The 17,995-nt window shown below is 48.2% G+C and overlaps 2 protein-coding genes across 5 annotated transcripts in view; one reads left to right on the plus strand and one right to left on the minus strand.

The window, feature by feature from the left end:
* The window catches only part of CCDC63 (coiled-coil domain containing 63), a 64,618-nt gene extending 57,110 nt beyond the window's left edge, over positions 1 to 7,508 (plus strand). For 3 of the 4 annotated variants that reach the window (XM_034934489.2, XM_057299526.1, XM_034934488.3), the window contains 2 exons: positions 1,821 to 2,024; positions 4,420 to 7,508. In XM_034934489.2, the coding sequence (XP_034790380.1) occupies positions 1,821 to 2,024; positions 4,420 to 4,565 (350 nt within the window). In that variant the 3' untranslated portion in view covers positions 4,566 to 7,508. Of the gene's footprint in view, positions 1 to 1,820; positions 2,025 to 2,594; positions 3,066 to 4,419 lie in introns of those variants that run through there. The other variant, XM_055096139.2, reaches the window with a different exon arrangement.
* A 248-nt stretch (positions 7,509 to 7,756) lies between these two features.
* Positions 7,757 to 17,654, minus strand: MYL2 (myosin light chain 2). Its single transcript, XM_003832468.4, has 7 exons — positions 17,559 to 17,654; positions 16,131 to 16,220; positions 12,759 to 12,834; positions 11,233 to 11,337; positions 10,274 to 10,352; positions 10,124 to 10,172; positions 7,757 to 8,210 (listed from the first exon to the last, which is right to left on the minus strand). The coding sequence occupies exons 1-7, from the start codon at positions 17,559 to 17,561 to the stop codon at positions 8,112 to 8,114; spliced, it is 501 nt and encodes a 166-aa protein (XP_003832516.1). The 5' UTR covers positions 17,562 to 17,654; the 3' UTR covers positions 7,757 to 8,111.
* Positions 17,655 to 17,995: the final 341 nt, after the last annotated feature.

Here is a 17,995-nt window from a genome sequence, read left to right on the forward strand (position 1 = left end):
GGCTCACTGCAACCTCTTCCTCCCAGGTTCAAGTGAGTCCCCTGCCTCAGCTTCCCGAGTAGCTGGGATTACAGGTGCCCGACACCATGCCCGGCTAATTTTTTTTTTTTTTTTTTTTAAGATGGAGTCTCACTCTGTCACCCAGGCTGGAGTGCAGTGATACAATCTTGGCTCACTGCAGCCTCTGCCTCCCAGGTTCAAGTTATTCTCCTGCCTCAGCCTCGCATGTAGCTGGGACTATAGGCCTGAGCAACCACATCCAGCTAGTTTTTGTATTTTCAGTAGAGATGGGGTTTCACCATGTTGGCCAGGCTGGTTTCGAACTCCTGACCTCAAGTGATCTACCCGCCTTGGCCTCCCAGAGTGCTGGGATTACAGGTGTGAGCCACTGCACCTGGCCTAATTTTTGTTTTTTAGTAAGACAGGGTTTCACCATGTTGGCCAGGCTGGTCTTGAACTCCTGACCTCAAGTGATCCACCTGCCTCAGCCTCCCAAAGTGCTGGGATTACAGGCAGGAGCCATTGTGCCCGGCCTGGATGGTAATATTTTTGATCCCTGATTTTCAGATAGAATAGCAGCAGTCTGGATAGTGTGAGGTTTATTCAAAAAACATACCCAAATCCAGTAGTTATTGAATCAGATAATGAACATCGGGGTGGCCAGGGCTGCCTGTAGTGATCGGTTCAATTGTTGAACTTGGCTTTCTTTCTATGCCTCCATACATACTGAAGCTCTGGTAGGGCAAGGGCTGTATTTTTGTTGTTAGTGTTGTCACTGTTTTGTTTTTCCTCCATTGCATCCTTAGCGTCTAGCAAGGTGCATGGCGTGGTAGACATTGAGTAATCATTTGCAAATGAATGAATGAATGAGTGAATGAATGAATGCTCTTGTGACTGCATGGTGCTATGGAGCTACAGTGCAAGGGGATGTCCCCTGAATGAGGCAGGCCAGGGAAGCATTCCTGCAGGTGGCGAGGCGTGACCTGAGTTTTAAAACACCTCTAGGGGGTTATTCAGGAAGTGTGTAGGGAAAGGCATTCTGGCAGAAGGAACAGCATAAGCAAAGGCCTGGAGACTTGAAACAGAGAACACTGGGGCAAGCCAGGAGTTTAAGGTGGGGCTTCCAATTTTTAGTGTAACCTGGTGTTTCTCAACCTTCTTTTCGTCATCATCCTGCTAAGGAGCCTCTCTAGACATATTTTCCTAATTGCCCTCCTTGTGAATGTAACATTTTAATATCATTGAGATACCGTATGTCTGCTTATGTCCTGTGCATATCTGTGTTGTATACATTAAGAAGTCAGAAGCCAGGCACGATGGCTCACGCCTGTAATCCCAGCACTTTGGGAAGCCGATGCGGAAGGATCACTTGAGCCTAGGAGTTCAAGATCAGCCAGACACAGTGTCTACAAAAAATACAAAAATTAGCTGGGCACGGTGTCATGTGTCTTTGGTTGCAGCTACTTGGAAGACTGAAGCAGGAGAATCACTTGAACTGGGAGTTTGAGGTCTCAGTGAGCCAAGATCATGCCACTGCACTTCAGCCTGGGCAACAGAGCCAGACCTTGTCAAAAAAAAAAAAAAAAGTCAATTATTTTTCTCTCAAGAACCAAATTTCAGCCTCTAAGGGTGAGGAGTGATGTTGTCCTGTTGAGAATGCATAGTGACACCCAGGAGAAAGCCTTGTCCTTGTCAGAGCCCAGATCCCGCACCTCCTGTACTTCCTGCTCCTCCCCGCCCTCTGCAGTGGTGGCACCACCCACAGGGCCCCAGGCCCAGGTCTCTCGGCAGCCATCTTGGTCCTGCTTCTTGTTCTCCAGCCATCATTGAAAAGAAGACCAACGACCTGCTGCTGTTGGAAACCTACAAGCGCATCCTGGAAGTGGAAGGGGCAGAGGCTGAGATCCCGCCACCCTTCATCAACCCTTTCTGGGGTGGCTCTGCCCTCCTCAAGCCCCCAGAACCCATCAAAGTCATCCCCCCAGTGCTGGGGGCTGACCCCTTCAGCGACAGGTTGGATGATGGTGAGTTCTCTCTCTCTCAATCTGCACAGGTTGCTAGGGAACCTGTGCCTTCAGGTCTGGGGAGAGCATGTCCAGGTGCCCGAGAGGGTCTGCAGTGTTGAACCTCGGTTTCCTCTCTTTATGAGCCCTTGTGGCCCGCCAGTTCCCTTGGGTGCCATCTTGGCTGTGGTCACTTGGTGTCATTTGCTTGGGGACTTTTCTCTCTATGATGCTAGGGTGACACAGATCCTGAAGTTTAGTTATTTTGGATATTTTTAAAAGTCAAAACTACCTTTTGATCATTTAAAATGAACCTTAAAATATCAAAAGTTTACGAGTTGGCAAGTTATGGGTAAACAGAGTTCCCAGACTCAGTGTCTCATGCTCACCCTATCTATGCTCCTGAGTCTCACTCACCTATGACCTCCCTTTCCCTGACCCATTGTGCCTCCAGGACCCATCCTTGGCCCCTCCCCATTTTTGTCCCCTAACCCCACGGTTGAAGCAGCTTCAACCTGGTCCATGCCAGAAGCGAAATGGTCAACTGTGGCTCTTCCAACACCGGCCCATTGATCTTCCTTCTTTTCCAAGGTGGAAACTCACTCATCCTCCTCATGCGGGGAGCCAGGCCTTCACTCTGAAGGTGGGAATCAAATTGACCTCACCTGCTTTTTGGAGAGCAGTTTGGCCACATATATGGGAACCGATCCTTCCAGAAGGACTACTCAAGGGTGGAAGATGAAAGGTGGAGGAGTGGAGGCTGTTCACTGCAGCCCCAAACTGGAAACAAGTATAATGCCCACCCCTTAGAGATTGGTTAAATAAGGTCCAGCTCATCCACCCATGCAGTGGAATTCTAAGCAGCCCCAAAAATAAGGCACGGGGCCAATATGAAGAGACTAGGAAGATGCCCTTGATATTAAGACAAAAAGGGAAAACAGTCAGTTGCACAATTGTCTGGGCATCCTGAGAAGTACTGTATTGTATAATCCCATCTTTCTAAAAACATTCTCTACATATGCATGCAATACACAGGCACACACATGCGTGTGTGTGTATATATATGTGTGTGTGTGTGTATGTGTATATATGTGTGTGTATATAATATTATATATAATATATAATATAATAATATATATATTTTATATATATATATATATATACTTTTTTTTTGCCAGTAGTCCTCAGTCAGGGGTGATTTACCCTTTATGGGACATTTGGCAATATCTGAAGATATTTTTGGTTGTCACAACTGAAAGTGATGGTGCTGCTGTCATCTAGTGGCCAAGGATGCTGCTAAAAATCTCACAATGCACAGGACAGCACTTCACAACCCTGATACGTAATAAGAGATATAAGACATGTGAGAGAGGGGGAGGGAGAGGCAGAGAGGGAGGAAGGCTCAGAGGCAGGAAGAGGAGGAGGAGGAGGAGGGAGGGGCGATGAGAGAAAGGGAAGGAGGAAGGTTTCTAGATTATGCATAAAAAACCAAACAGAGGTGTATAAGCCACCTGTTACAGTGGATAATTCTGGATGGTGGTTTGCAAATAATGTTGCATTTCTAAGTTAAACAATTCTGTATTGTTTGAAATTTTCTCTTACAATGACCTTGCATGACTTTAGTAAGTAGGGGAAAAAATCAATTTTTTTAAAGCTGCCCCCATTTCTCTGAGCAGCATTTCAAGTGTGCCAAGGATGTAGAGACCCCCAACAAGCACACGTGCACACACACACACACACAACACATGCACACACACACGCACACACAGAGATCCTGTGTGTTTCAGCTGAGGAGACTGAAACGCAGCAGGAGTGAAAGCTAGGTCAGATGCCACCCATCTCAGCACAACTTCCACCGCCCTTTCAGTTCCTAAAAGGCTGGGGGGAGAGGTGGGCCAAGCTGCTGGTTAAGTCGTCCTCACAAGGTCAGAAATGTACAGATACTGTCTTCACATCTGTTCAAGGGAATGTTGATGAACATTAGGTTCTCCCAGCCCACTGGCCTCTATGGCCTACAGGTGTGAATTAGAAGGGCCACTTCTGGGTAGATTAAATTAGAAAAGGTTGCCCCTTCTGGGTAGTTATGGCTCAGCAATCAAGTGGGGGCTGGATTTCAGCCCATCCATCTACCGCTCTCCTCAGGTGTCTTTGTGCAGTGCACATCCTGAACAACTGCACATGGTGGCCCTAACTCCTTAACATTAAACCAGACATTCTTCACATCCTTGTCTGGGAGAAAAACTAGTCATTGTCTGGGCAGCCCCAAGAAGTATATTTCTGTTCATTCTCCCCCTCCTTGAAACCTGAGAATTTCCATGCTCCACTCCCCAGTGCTATGGAGGGATGCCAAACCAGGCTTAGCCCCAGCCCTGGGGTTGATTTCCCAGCACCTCACACAAATCTGATCTTGGTGCAGTGGAACAGCCCCTGGACCACAGCAGCCTTCGGCAGCTGGTTCTCGACAATTATATCCTGAAGGAGAATCGGAGTAAGGAAGTGCGCGGAGACAGCCTGCCTGAGAAGGTGGATGACTTCAGATCCAGGAAGAAAGTAACCATGTGAGGTGCATGCATGGGGCCACCTTTGCAACATAACCGAAAGAATAAATGTTTTGTTCTGTAGCCTCGTGCCTGTCACACACATTACTAAGGGCTTTGGGTACTGGGGCCACCTCTGGGCTGGGGCCGAGGAGCGAGAAGTAAAAGCGGGAACAGGGAGTGGGAACCATGTGAGTCCATCAAGGCCCCTGGAAACCTCTGAGCTGGAGACCAGCGCAGGCCACCCCCAGATATGCAGAGACATGGATGCAGATGCGGTCCACCAGATGTAACAGGGACTAGCCCGGGGGAGGGGCCATGCTGGAGCCAAAGTGTGGATCCTGAGACGCCGCTGGCCACCCGAGGTGTGGCAAACACTCACAAATGGGAAGTGGGAGCTGGGGGCATGCTGGATCTGCTACTCTGGGTGTGTCTGTGTACGTGTGTGTATATCTGTGTTTCTGAGTGTCTGTGTCTCTGTGTGTTTGTATCTGTGTGTCTGTATATATGTCTGTGTATATCTCTGTGTATCTGAGTGTGTCTCTGTGTCTGTGTGTCCATGTATGTGTGTACCCGTGTGTGTCTCAGTATCTGTGTGCATCTCCATATGTCTCTGTGTCTCTGTCTCTGTGTGTCTCTGCGTGTCTGCACCGGTGTGTGTCTCTGTATATCTCTGTGTGTCCGTGTGTGTCTCTGCATGTCTGTATCTGCATGCATCTCCGTATGTCTCTGTGTCTCTGTCTCTGTGTGTCTCTGCATGTCTGCACCTGTGTATGTCTCTGTATGTCTCTGTGTGTCCCTGTCTATGTGTCTCTGTGTGTATCTCTGTTTGTTTCTGTGTCTCTCTCTCTGTGTGTCTCTGCATGTCTGTATCTGTGTGCATCTCTGTGTCTCTGTGTGTGTCTCTGTATGTCTCTGTGTGTCCCTGTCTGTGTGTCTCTGCGTGTCTGTATCTGTGTGTGTCTCTGTATCTCTGTGTGCATCTCTGTATGTCCCTGTGTCTCTGTCTCTGTGTGTTCCGTATGTCTCTGCAAGTCTGTACCTGTTCTTGGGATTCTCTTTTTTTTTTTTTTTTTTTTTGAGCCGGAGTTTGGCTCTGTTGCCCAGGCTGGAGTGATCTCAGCTCAGTGAGTGGTGTGATCTCAGCTCACTGTGTATCTGTGTGCATCTCTGTATCTCTCTGTGTGTCTCTGCATGTCTCTGTCTCTGCGTGTGTCTGTCGTGGGTGAGCATGTCACTGCGGAGCTGAGTCCAGGGTGTCTTGCCCAGAACCATGCACTGCCCTGGAGTGTCCTGAGTCCCGCCTTCTTGGTGCCGGACTGCATCTCTGACCACAGGAGCCCAGGTACGAGGCTCTCGGCCTGGACCAACTCTGGAGTGCAGGGAGGCTGTGAGGGGCGAGGGTCACCACAGGGTGTGGGGTGTCCTGGGTCATGGGGATGGGGCCGTGACTCCCCTGGGTCCCTGCCCACGCAGCCTGCTTTGAAAGGGGCCCCAGGTCTCTGCAGCCAGGGGACAGTTTCATTCGTCTTGTTAATGGCTCAGCCCTGAGCTCCTCCCACTGTTGTCATTGTCAAGCCTTGAGGACTGGCCCTAACTGTGGCTCCTCTGGCCTCCTGGGTCCTCCTGCCTTCACTGTGACCCCAGCTCCACTCCGTCACCACATTTCAGCTTCTTCCCATCACATCACTGACTTGGGCTGTGTCCTGGGTTCTTGGGTTCTTAGGAGTCTCTCTCTCTTTTTTTTTTTTTTTTCCGAGACGGAGTTTGGCTCTGTCGCCCAGGCTGGAGTGATCTCAGCTCAGTGAGTGGTGTGATCTCAGCTCACTGCAACCTCCACCTCCCAGGTTCAAGTGATTCTCTTGCCTCAGCCTACTGAGTAGCTGGGATTACAGGCATGTGCCACCATGCCCGGTTAATTTTTGTATTCTTAGTAGAGACGGGGTTTTGCCATTTTGGCCAGGCTGGTCTCGAACTCCTGACCTCAAGCCATCTGCCTGACTTGACCTCCCAAAGTGCTGGGAGGGTTCTTGGGATTCTCTTGAAAACTTGAAGTACCTGAAGTCCACTCCCTGCTTCTTCTTGGGTTTTCCTCTGGGGAATCTTCCCTCCCATCTCCAGGCCATATGGTTCAGGAGGACTCTGATTTCAACCCCAGCACAGGGCTGATCATTTGAGCCAGGCCTGTCCATCAGAGCACTGCCCTTGCCAGTCCATGGTGATTGGCTCAGGGGTGTCAGGTGCCCCAGAGGGATCCCACAAGGCCCTGTTCTGATGTTTTTGTGGAGCTGGAAGAGAGAGGAGTACGCTCTTCTAGGATTGCTGAGGGGCTGGAAAAGGGGCAGGAGCTGCTCTTAATTATTTTGCCACTGCTGAGAGCAGAGCAACGTGACAGAAAACAGAGGCCTCCCCAGCCTCTGAGGGCACTGCCTGGGCTCCTAGGTGCAATTGTGCTTGAAGCCCTTGGACTTCTTAGTTATTTGAACCTATTTCTGTTTTTTTTTCCTTTTCTAAGAGACAGAGTCTCACTCTGCCACCCAGGCTGGAGTGCAGTTCACTGCAGCCTCGACCTCCTGGGCCCAAGCGATCTTCCCACCGCAGCCTCCTGGGTAGCTGAGACCACAGGTGCACACCACCATGCCTGGCTATTTATTTTTTATAGAGATCGGATCTCACTATGTTGCCTAGGCTGGTCTCAAACTTTTGGGCTCAAGTGATCCTCCTGCCTCAGCCTCTCAAAGCGCTAGCATCACAGGCGTGAGCCACCACACCTGGCCCTATTTGTTTCTTACATTGGGACTCTTGCAGCCATAATAGACCTGAATGCTTCAACCGTGACTGTGGTCATTCAAAATCAAAGGTCAACTCACATCCAGGCCTGGGCCCCAGACAGAGACAGAAGTCAGTACCACTCTCTCAGTTTGCTAGGGAAGAAGTACATACAACTTCTACTTTATCTGAAACTAGAAATCACCCTCTTAGGATTAGCAGGTGTGATTACTGTTGAATGAGCTATGTTCCTACCATGTGTCAGTCCGCTTCCTTCTTGTCACTGTCACTGGCAGGAGAGGCATTCCGATGGCATCCCAAGGGACAGATGTCATGGAAGCAAGGCCCTCTAAATGCTTGAGCTCTTTGGAAGAGAGGGCTTTGGTCATCCAGGTAACATTCCAGGAAAACGTGATCCTTGATAGAAACAGTTCTGAGTGGCTGCAAAGGTCTACCTTAAATAAAGAGTCACCAAGATTCAATAATAATGACTGCAAGGCCGTCACTAGCTCATCTGCCTTTGCCTTCCTTACACAAGGCACTGTTTGTCAGAGAAATGTCATGACCAAATACACGACCTCCTGTTTATTGGAACATGGCCTCTGGATGGATTTCCAACTGTAGGATGTGCGGCCACGAAGTACCCATAGCCACCCAGGCTGCAAAGAAGATGGAGGTGGATAAATGGGGCAGCCACATGGCTAACAGACAAGGTAGGGACAGAGGCGGTACTCGGGGGAGAGAGATGAGGGCAGGGACTACTCTGCAAAGACGAGCCCAGGGCGCAGCAGCAAGCCCCCTCCTAGTCCTTTTCTTCTCCGTGGGTGATGATGTGCACCAGGTTCTTGTAGTCCAAGTTGCCAGTTACGTCAGGCGGGAAGGCGGCGAACATCTGGTCAACCTGCAATGAGCCAGCAACACTTGCTAAGGACGAGGGGAGGGGAACTGAGACGGAGGGTGGGGGGCTGTGGGCGGGGCCTGAGTGGACGGATAGCTGGGGAGTGGGGGATGGGAACATGGGCCACTCAGAGGGTCCTCCGGGGAAGGACTTCCCCAGCTGCTGCAGGGCCCCCTCGCCCAAGGTCATGCCCTTTCTGGGGCAGCCCACAGCCAGCGGATGGGATTGGTGTGGGGGTATAAAGGCGCGGCCATCTCGCCCAACTTGGTACCTCTCAGGAGAGCTGTAGAATGAGCTCCCTCCCTGGGTAGTCAGCGGTGCCGATCTTTGGGCCTGAATCTTGGCTCAACTTCTTCCTTCATGCACTTTTCCTTCCTTGCCCTTCCCTGTTCTTCCTTTCTTGCCCTTCCCTGTTCTTCCTTCCCTGACCCCAAGGGCCCTCCCAAGTAAACATCATGCAGAGATGTCCCTGGAAACCCAGCCTTCCACTGGGATCACAAACTCAAGGGTTCCGAGGGGCCAGGCAGGTTATGTAAGGGAGCAGGATAGGTTCTATGGCTAAATGGAGACACGTGGCCATCTAAAAAGGTGACATGAAGTGACCACAGGGTCCAGGGTGTCAGAAATCTAGATTTTTGTTTTTACACAAAATTTCCCCATTTAAAAAGCATTGGCTAGTTGTTATTATTTTTTTAAAACATACTGGCTATTCATAGCTAGCACTTGTATTGCCCTTGCCACAAGTTCACACTTTCCCCACATTAACATGTCGAATCCTCGCAATCTCCTATGAGGTAGCTTCTATTATTATTCCCACTTTACAGATGAGGAAATTGAGGTGCAGTGAGGTTAAGGAGCTTGTTCAAAGCGCACAGCAGGTGGAAAGTGAAGGCAGCCCTTTTAGCTGCTTGAATTTTGGGGGAGGGAAAATCTACATACAATTTTTAGTAAAATGTGGAACTTGATGGAAACAGGCCTGTGAGGCTATGAGGGGAGCATTTAAAATCGACTCATTAAGGTTCACTAATAAGGTTGACGGCACCATTGCTTGCTCATACAGAAGCTTTGGAAAATTAGCAAAAGTGCCCCTTCTACCAAACTCAGTACCGCACCACCTGAGTTAAAAAAAAAAATTTATTACCAGACACTTTACTGCCAGTTCTGGCAAGCTGTTGCAACAAATACACAGTCTGATGACTTTTATGAAACTGACATTTAGAAGAGTTGTTCAGTGCACAACTCACATGACAGTATGTGGCGGCCCTTCACGCCATAATAATTTCATGCTCTAAGCAGGTCTCTGCATCGTGAGGAAGGCAGAACCTGCAGTCACGCAGACCTAGGTTTGAATCTAGTTCCTGGCATTTACTATTAGTGTTGTTATTTTATTTTATTTTTGAGACAGAGTCTTGCTCTGTTGCCCAGACTGGAGTGCAGTGGCATGATCTTGGCTCATTGCAACTTCTGCCTCCCGGGTTCAAGCGATTCTCGTGCCATGCGTCAGCCTCCTGAGTGGCTGGGAATACAGGCGTCCACCACCATGCCCAGCTAATTTTTGTATTTTTAGTAGAGACAGGGTTTCCTCATGTTGGCTAGGCTGGTCTCAAACTCCTGGTCTCAAGTGATCCTCCTGCCTTGGCCTCCCAAAGTGCTGGGATTACAGGTGTGATTGTTGTTATTTTAGATGAGTGACTTTACTTCCCTGGGTCTCAGTTTGCCTATCTGTAAAATGGCAGTTATGCCAGTCCCTACCTCATAGGGTGGCAGAGAATGAAATGAGGCCAGGCCTCAGAAGACGATAGCTGGTTCTCTGTCAGTGTGGGGTCAGGGGTGCTTTAGACGACAGGGGAGACGGAGCCCCCCAGAAGGAGAACCCAGGAGCTGGGTTAGAGGGAGTGCTTGAAGGACCCCATTACCTCCTCCTTGGAAAACCTCTCCGCCTGCGTGGTCAGCATTTCCCGAACGCTGCAGAGAAAGGAAAGCAGGTGTTGGTGTCAGTTGTGTGTGTGTAGGGGGGACAGGGGGGCAAGCAGGGAGCCCCCTTCCTCCCCACAGACCCCACTCACTAATCAGCCTTCAGCACCCCTTTGCCTTCAGGGTCAAACACTTTGAATGCATTGAGAATGGTTTCCTCAGGGTCCGCTCCTGAAACGGAACACAGGGCTTACATGTACTGGGGGTGGCTGGGAACCACTGGCACCCCAGGCAACAGGGCCCAAGTTCCCCCAGAGATGAAGGGGCCAGAGCAAGGCTGCTTTGCATGGAGGAAAAAGACCCTGCTTTCGTCTGATCACTGAGCCTCTGTATTTCGAAGAGAGGGCTGAGAACCCAAGGTCAAACATCATCTAGATTTGAAAGCCTGGGATTCAAATCTTAACCCTGGCACTTGCTAGCCATGTGGCCTCAGACAAGGGACTTTCTGTCTCTTAGTCTCAGTTCCCCATCTGTAAACTGGGGATAAGAATAGAGCATACCTCCTAGTTGCTATTAAGTGGGTTAATGCATATAAAGTGGTTAGCATGAGGTCTGACTTAGGTTAAGTCTTGGAGCAATGTTAGTTGCTGTGTTTTTGTTTTGTTTTGTTTTGTTTTGTTTTGTTTTGTTTTGAGACAGAGTCTCACCTTGTTACCCAGGCCGGAGTGCAGTGGCACAATGTCAGCTCACTGCAACCTCTGACATCCCGGTTCAAGGGATTCTCCCGCCTCAGCCTCCTGAGTACCTGGGACTACAGGTGCACACCACCATGCCTGGCTAATTTTTTTGTGTGTTTTTAGTACAGATGGGGTTTCACCATGTTGGCCAGGTTGGTCTTGAACTCCTGACCTCAAGTGATCTGCCCGCCTCGGCCTCTGAAAGTGCTGGGGATTATAGGCATCAGCCACTGTGCCCAGCCAAGTTGCTGTTTTCATTATTTTTTTCCAATGGTGCTTTATCTCTTTTAAAGTTAACCATCTTCTGCCAGCCCCCCCGAAGAAACATAGACACATACACACAGACACACACACACACACACACACGACCTTACCCTTAAGTTTCTCCCCAAACATTGTGAGGAACACAGTAAAGTTAATTGGACCCGGAGCCTCCTTGATCATTTCATCAATTTCTTCATTTTTCACGTTCACTCGCCCTAGGGTAGGAAACACACACTCAGGGACTCCGAGCTGGGGAGAAAGAGCCATTATGACACTGCCATTGGCTCCTGGGATTCCACTTCAAGAAATCTAGTCTAGAAATAATCAGAGATGGGGTGGATGGAGGCAAAGATCTTATCTGAGAAGATGTTCTTGACAGTGTTATTTATAATAACCAAATGACTGGAAGCAACTCTAACATCTGATGTGGGAAGGGGTTCGTTATTTATTTATTTTTCTTTGAGACAGGGTCTGGCTGTGTCACCCAGGCTGGAGTGCAGTGGTACAATCTCGACTCACTGTAACCTCCGCCTCCCAGGTTCAAGCGATTCTTGTGCCTCAGCCTCCCAAGTAGCTGGGATTGCAGGTGCATGCCACCGTGCCTGGCTAATTTTTGTAGTTTTTTGGACAGACAGGGTTTTGTCATGTTGCCCAGGCAGGTCTCGAAGTCCTGGGTTCAAGTGGTCCTCCAGCCTACGCCTCCCAAAGTGCTGGGATTACAGGTGTAAGCCACCATGCCGGCCAGTTCATTATATTTAAAATAGTGTCTTCAGAACCTGGAACATTTGATGCAGATATTTTCATTTTTCACTCAAATGGGAAAGGCTCATGTTTTAAATTAGCCCTTCACAGTTGGAGGCGGGAGAGACAGATCAGGATCACCTGAGGGAACTTTTACAAGTTAAACCTGCTGTAACCCACAGCCTTGGAGGTTCTGATTTACCTGCTCTAGTCCTGCCACAAGCCTGCCTTTATGCAAATAAGAAAAATCTGTCACTTTTTAAGCCAATGTATGTTTTAAGTATAAAAAGCTACACTCACTACAAATGTGAATAGTTCCCTGTAGAATTGTGCAGTGCGCAGTCTGCACAGCTGTGTATGTTGCCCTGAGTTCTAAGGTCAGGAGTAAGTGGTGGTGGTGGGTAGCAGATTGGGCATGTATATTTTGAAGAAACTTCATGTACTCATGCTCACACTGTTGAGATGATACATTTTAGAAGATAAATTCGAAAGAGAATGATTCCAATAATTTAAAAAGCTAAAACCCAAACCTAACAGACATGTCTAGAAAGACTTAGAGGAGAGACTGGAATGTTCACAGTGGAATATGACCTTCTGGGTGATGTCATTTTCTCCTTTATACTTTTCTGCATTTTTTCCCCATTTTCTGTTGTGAGCTGACATTGCATTCAAAATCACACAAAAAAGTTATTTCAAGAGAAAAAAGATATCTGAAGATACTCAAAGACTAAACACTTCTTTCCCATCCCCTGAAATTTGTCTTAAAGACCAGTTGTGGCGGAGTTGTTTCTTTGGGAAATGACACCATCTTGAGATTTTCTGATGGTCCCACCTCCTGCTCCTCATGGATGTGAGATAAAGAGACCCTCATGCAGGGCTAGAGAGGGTGACATACCAAGGGCAGCAAAGGTGTCTCTCAGATCGTTCTTGTCGATGAAGCCATCCCTGTTCTGGTCCATGATAGTGAAGGCCTGTGGAAGGGAAGTGATTGGCAGCTCAGCCTGGGAGAAACTGGCAGAGTTGCCCAAGAGATTGGGCCAAGGACTTGGCAGGAGTGGATTCTGGGATCTTCAAAGATCATTGTAGGACCTCAGATTAAAAGTCAACAATTGAAGATAATCCAACAGTTTCTTCAAAATGTCAGGCCTCGTGTTATCATATGACCCAGACATTCCACTGCTAGATATATACCCAAGAGAATTGAAAACATGTCCACATAAAAGCCTGTACACAAGGCTGGGCACAGTGGCTCACGCCTGTAATCCCAGCACTTTGGGAGGCCTAGGCTGGTGGGTTACTTGAGGTCAGGAGTTCAAGACCAGCCTGGCCAACATGGTGAAACTCCGTCTCTATTAAAAATACAAAAATTAGCCCGGCGTGGTGGCGCATGCCTGTAATCCTAGCTACTTGGGAGGCCGAGGTAGGAGAATTGCTTGAACCCAGGAGGCAGAGCTTGCAGTGAGCTGAGATCATGCCACTGCACTCCAACCTGGATGACAGAGCAAGACTCCATCTCGGAAAACAAAAACAAAAACAAAAAAACCTGAACACAAATGTGTATAGCAGCATCGTTCACAGTAGCCCAAAACTGAAAATAACCTACATGTCCATCAACTGATGAATGGATAAACCAAATGTGGTCTGTCCATACAATGGAATATTATTCAGCCATAAAAAGGAGGGAAATTCCTACAAAGGTTACAACATGGATGAGCCTTAAAACATCAGTGAAAGAAGCCAGACACAAATACCACATACTGTATGATTCAATTTCTATGAAATGTCCAGAACAGGAAATTCATGGAGACAGAAAATGGATTAGCAGTTGCCAGGGGCTGGTGGGAGAGGGAGGAGCAGGAAGTGACTGCTAATGGGTATGGGGTTTCTTTCGGGGGTGATGGAAATATTCTGAAATTAGATAGTGGTGATGGTTGCACAACTTTGTGAGTATACTGCAAACCACAAAACTGCACACTTCAAAGGTGAATTTTATGGTATGCAAATTATAACTCTATAAAGCTATTTATTTATTTATTTATTTGTTTTTGAGAAAGAGTCTTGCTACGTCACCCAGGCTGCAGTGCAGTGGTGCGATCTCGGCTCACTGTAACCTCCGCCTCCCGGGTTCAAGCGACTCTCCTGCCTCAGCCTCCCGAGTAGCTGGGAGTATAGAAGCACATCACCAATGCCCAGCTTATTTTTGTTTAGTAGAGTCAGGGTTTCACCACGTTGGCCAGGCTGGTCTCAACCTCCTGACCTCAAGTGATCTGCCCACCTTAGCCTCCCAAAGTGCTGTGATTACAGGTGTGAGCCACTGTGCCTGGCCCGTGATTCCTCATTTGTAAAACACTTGGGCGTTTATAAAGTTCTGAGAATCTCCCTGACTATCAGCTGAGATAGATTACTGGTCCCATTTTATAGATAGGGCAGGCTAGGGAGTGTAGAGGCCAGATGAGACACCAGTTTTTAGCTTTTTTAAAAATAATAGCTTTAGGCCAGGTGCAGTGGCTCACGCCTGTAATCCCAGCACTTTGGAGGCCGAGGCGGAAGGATCACTTGAGGCCGGGAGTTTGAGACCAGCCTGGCCAACACAGTGAAACCCTGTCTCTAGTAAAAATACAAAAAAATTAGCCAGGCATGGTGGTGAGTACCTGTAATCCCATTTACTCAGACAAACAAACAAACAAACAAACAAAACCAAATGGGGAATCCTGGCTACGTGTTTTGAGTTCTTTGCATCCCTTACCCACACTGCCAGCAGCTGACGCCGGAGGCTGGGAGAAGAGGCGGGTGTAGCTTTCGGCCTGGAAGGTGACTATCTCAAGTTCAGATATGACACTTGTCTCAGGAATTTCTCTTTCCCTATGGGACACGGCATTCCTGCAATCTGAATGTTAGTGAGGACAAAAGGTACGACTGTTCATTTCCTGTTTGGAAGCCCCAAATGGTTTCCCCTTTGATATAAAGCACACTAGGGCAGGGTGTAGTGGCTCATGCCTGTAATCCCAGCACTTTGGGAGGTCAAGGCAGGAGACTTGCTCGAGCCCAGGAGTTTGAGACCAGCCTGGGCAACACAGGGGGACTCAATCTTTACAAAAATCACAAAAATTAGCTGGGCACAGTGGTGTGTACCTGTGGTCCCAGCTACTCAGGAGGCTGAGGTGGGAGGGTTGATTAATCCGGGAGGTTGATGCTGCAGGGAGCCGTGGTTGTGCCACTGCACTCCAGCCTGGGTGACGGAGCGAGACTCTGTCACACGCACAAGAAAAGAAAGCAGTCTGGTCTCTTTAGCATCATTTTAGCATAGTTCCCTCTGGAAAGCCAGGTGGGAATGTGGATGAGTCAGCGTGAGCCCTCGCAACGGCTGGAAAATGAATTCTGAGCCTGTCCATCCAAGCCCGTGTGCAGTTTGGCCTAATTGGTACTTGGGTTCTCTTCATAAGGTCCATTGCCATCAAATGCGATGGGGTTTCAAATGGGGCTAGTGGTTAATAATCAAAGACTGTAAAATGTAAAACCCAGAAGATACTGCTTTTCACCTCTCAGACTGGCAAAAAAAAATTGTGACTATTAATACCCAGCGTTGATGGAAATGTGGGGAAAGGCATGAGGCTGCTGGGCATAGGAATTAGTGCTGTGATTTTGGGGGGCAATTCGGACCAGCAGTTCTGCCTGTTTTTAGTTCTTTTGTTGTTGTTGTTTTAAGTTCCTTTGATCCAGCAGTTCTGCTTTTAGGAATTTACCCCCAAGAAATAACCAGAGATACAAGCAAAGAGGTGTTATTTATAGTAGTAAAACATTATAAACAAATGTCATATTTAACCATAGGAAATGGTTTAAATACATGTTAGGAAATGTTAATGGTGAATTTCTCAACGAAAAAAATGCAGGTGTAATCAGTGGGCACAGAAGATTATAATTTTGTTTAATAAATATATACATAGATAACAAATTTGAAGGGTATATACTAAAATGTGAACTGATTATCTCTGGGTAATAGAATTGTAGGTAGTTTTTATTTCCTTTTTTGTGCTTTTCTGAAAAATTTTCCGACATTTTTCAACAAGGAATATGTTTTACTTTGATAATCAGTGAAAATATTAAAAATAGTTTCTTTTAAAAATTCACACATCCGTTCAGGCCGAATTTGGGATTGTTTGGAGGATAGAGGCATCTAATGAAAGGTCCCTGCTGGGAATATGGAATAAAAAGAAGGTTCTCCCTCAAGGATTTCCATCCAGGCGGATGATTCAATAGCTGCACCCACCTCCTTAAATTCCTGGATTTGGGTCTGTTCGAACATGGAGAACACGTTGGAGTTGGCGCCCCCGACTCTCTTCTTTGCTTTCTTAGGTGCCTGGGGGAAAAAAGCATCGATTAAAAGAGTGAGAGGCTGGGAGTCAAAAAACTAGGTCAGGCCCCTACTCTGGGTGAGTTCATCTCTGTTGCAGGGCTCAGCTGCCCATCTGTGAAATGTGGGTACAGCATCCACACTCAGGTCTCAAAACGGTGATGCTGGAGGGAGCAAAGGACATGACATGAAGTTTCTCCAGAGCCCTCCGGTACCAGTGGATCATAAGCGTTTGTGCATCTTGCAGTGGCTCCTTCACCAACTAGGAGAAGCCACAGGTGTGTCCCTGGGGATGGAGGCCACACCTTCAGATCGCCCCTGCAGGATCCAGCCGCTTTTGTTCTGATGCATTTCACAAAAAGCTCAGTAATGCACAGAAGGAGAATTGATTGGAGGGAAAGAAAAAGTCAGGCTCACTAAGCCATGATGAATGCCAAGATGAAATGACAGTTCTTCAAGGTGTTAAAACCCAACTGCGCCCCACACCCCACAATTTTCCCTTGCTCCAAATGGCAGCAAAACCTCCTCTCTGAATGCCCCATCCTTGCACCACATCAACAGGGCAGAGAAGAGCGAGTTGACCTTTCTTCCCCACCCCACTTCTCTCTGACTTTCAATAACAGCAAATGCTTCAGTACTCTACATATGTATTATTATTTAATTCTCATAACCACTCTGTCAAGTGGATACTATTATTATCATCCCCATTTTACAGGAGAGGCAACTGAGGCTCAGAGAGGTTGGGTCACTTGCCCAAGATCACACAGCCACACACACACAGATGGCAGAGCCGGAGTTGAACTTGGGCATTGAACTTGGGGAGTTGAACTTGGGCATTCTGACTCCAGAGTTCCTGCCTCTAACCACTCTCCTTCCTGTGCTGACCCTGATTTGGGGACTGCCCACTTCAGGAGGGGGACACCTAACCCAACAGCACAGAAAGAAAGGTTTTAAATTTGCAAGTTCAAAAGGTGAAAACAAAAACATTCTTTTTCCCAGCTGCCCGAACAAGAGAAAAGAATTACAATTTGATCCTTAAAAGCGTTCAATCCCATTTTGCAAGCCCTGGGAGTTATTGATTCCTCGAGAGGTCAGTAGACAAGCCATAAAAAAGCCAACTCTCTTATTTTGTGTTTGTGAGTCCCCGAGAGCTGCTGTTATTTGTGGCCTATCGGGGCATTGATTGGGGTTCCTCTGTGCCCGCGCAGTCAATGGGGCTTTTTCCACAAGGGGCTGGAGGCTTTGAGAGCCGCCTTCCTCCCCCTCCGCCGTGGTCCCTTGCTTGTAGTGGCTTCCTCTCCTCGCCCACCCGGCATCATCACCTCCTGGAGCCCTTGTACTCACCATGGTGGAAAGGACCCAGCACTGCCTCCCGAGAAGAATTCCACACTCCGCCCAGCTCTCCGCAGCCCGGGAACAATAAATACTTCCTCCCCATGTTTAAAAATAACCCCATGACCGCTTTTGGCAGTCATAGGTGAGGCGGGCACCACCTAAGGCCCCCCCACCCCATGCCGTTCTTCTGAAGTAAGGGTGGCTCACTCGCCACTGGGTGACACGTGAGCCCCCAAAAAGGCATTCAAGGTTAAAGAGGCAGTAGCTGGGTCATGGTCACGGGGAGAGATGCTGCGCGCTCTCTGCAGTGCTTGGGCCGGGGACACTTGTGCTTGTCAATTTTGAGAAAAAAAATGGCAGGGAGAGGAGACTGCTAAAATGCTCTGTTTTATCAGCCTGGATCTGGCCTCAGGGTCTTTGCACCTGTGTGCCCTCTACCTGGAATG

This window comes from Pan paniscus, chromosome 10 (assembly GCF_029289425.2).
Source record: "Pan paniscus chromosome 10, NHGRI_mPanPan1-v2.0_pri, whole genome shotgun sequence".
Lineage (NCBI taxonomy): Eukaryota > Metazoa > Chordata > Mammalia > Primates > Hominidae > Pan > Pan paniscus.

Coding starts and splice junctions, on each gene's coding strand:
- MYL2 (XM_003832468.4), bottom strand. Junction 11,338..12,758: donor AGACACCTTTGCTGCCCTTG/GTATGTCACCCT, acceptor TTCCTACCCTAG/GGCGAGTGAACGTGAAAAAT. Junction 10,173..10,273: donor GGGGTGCTGAAGGCTGATTA/GTGAGTGGGGTC, acceptor CTTTCTCTGCAG/CGTTCGGGAAATGCTGACCA.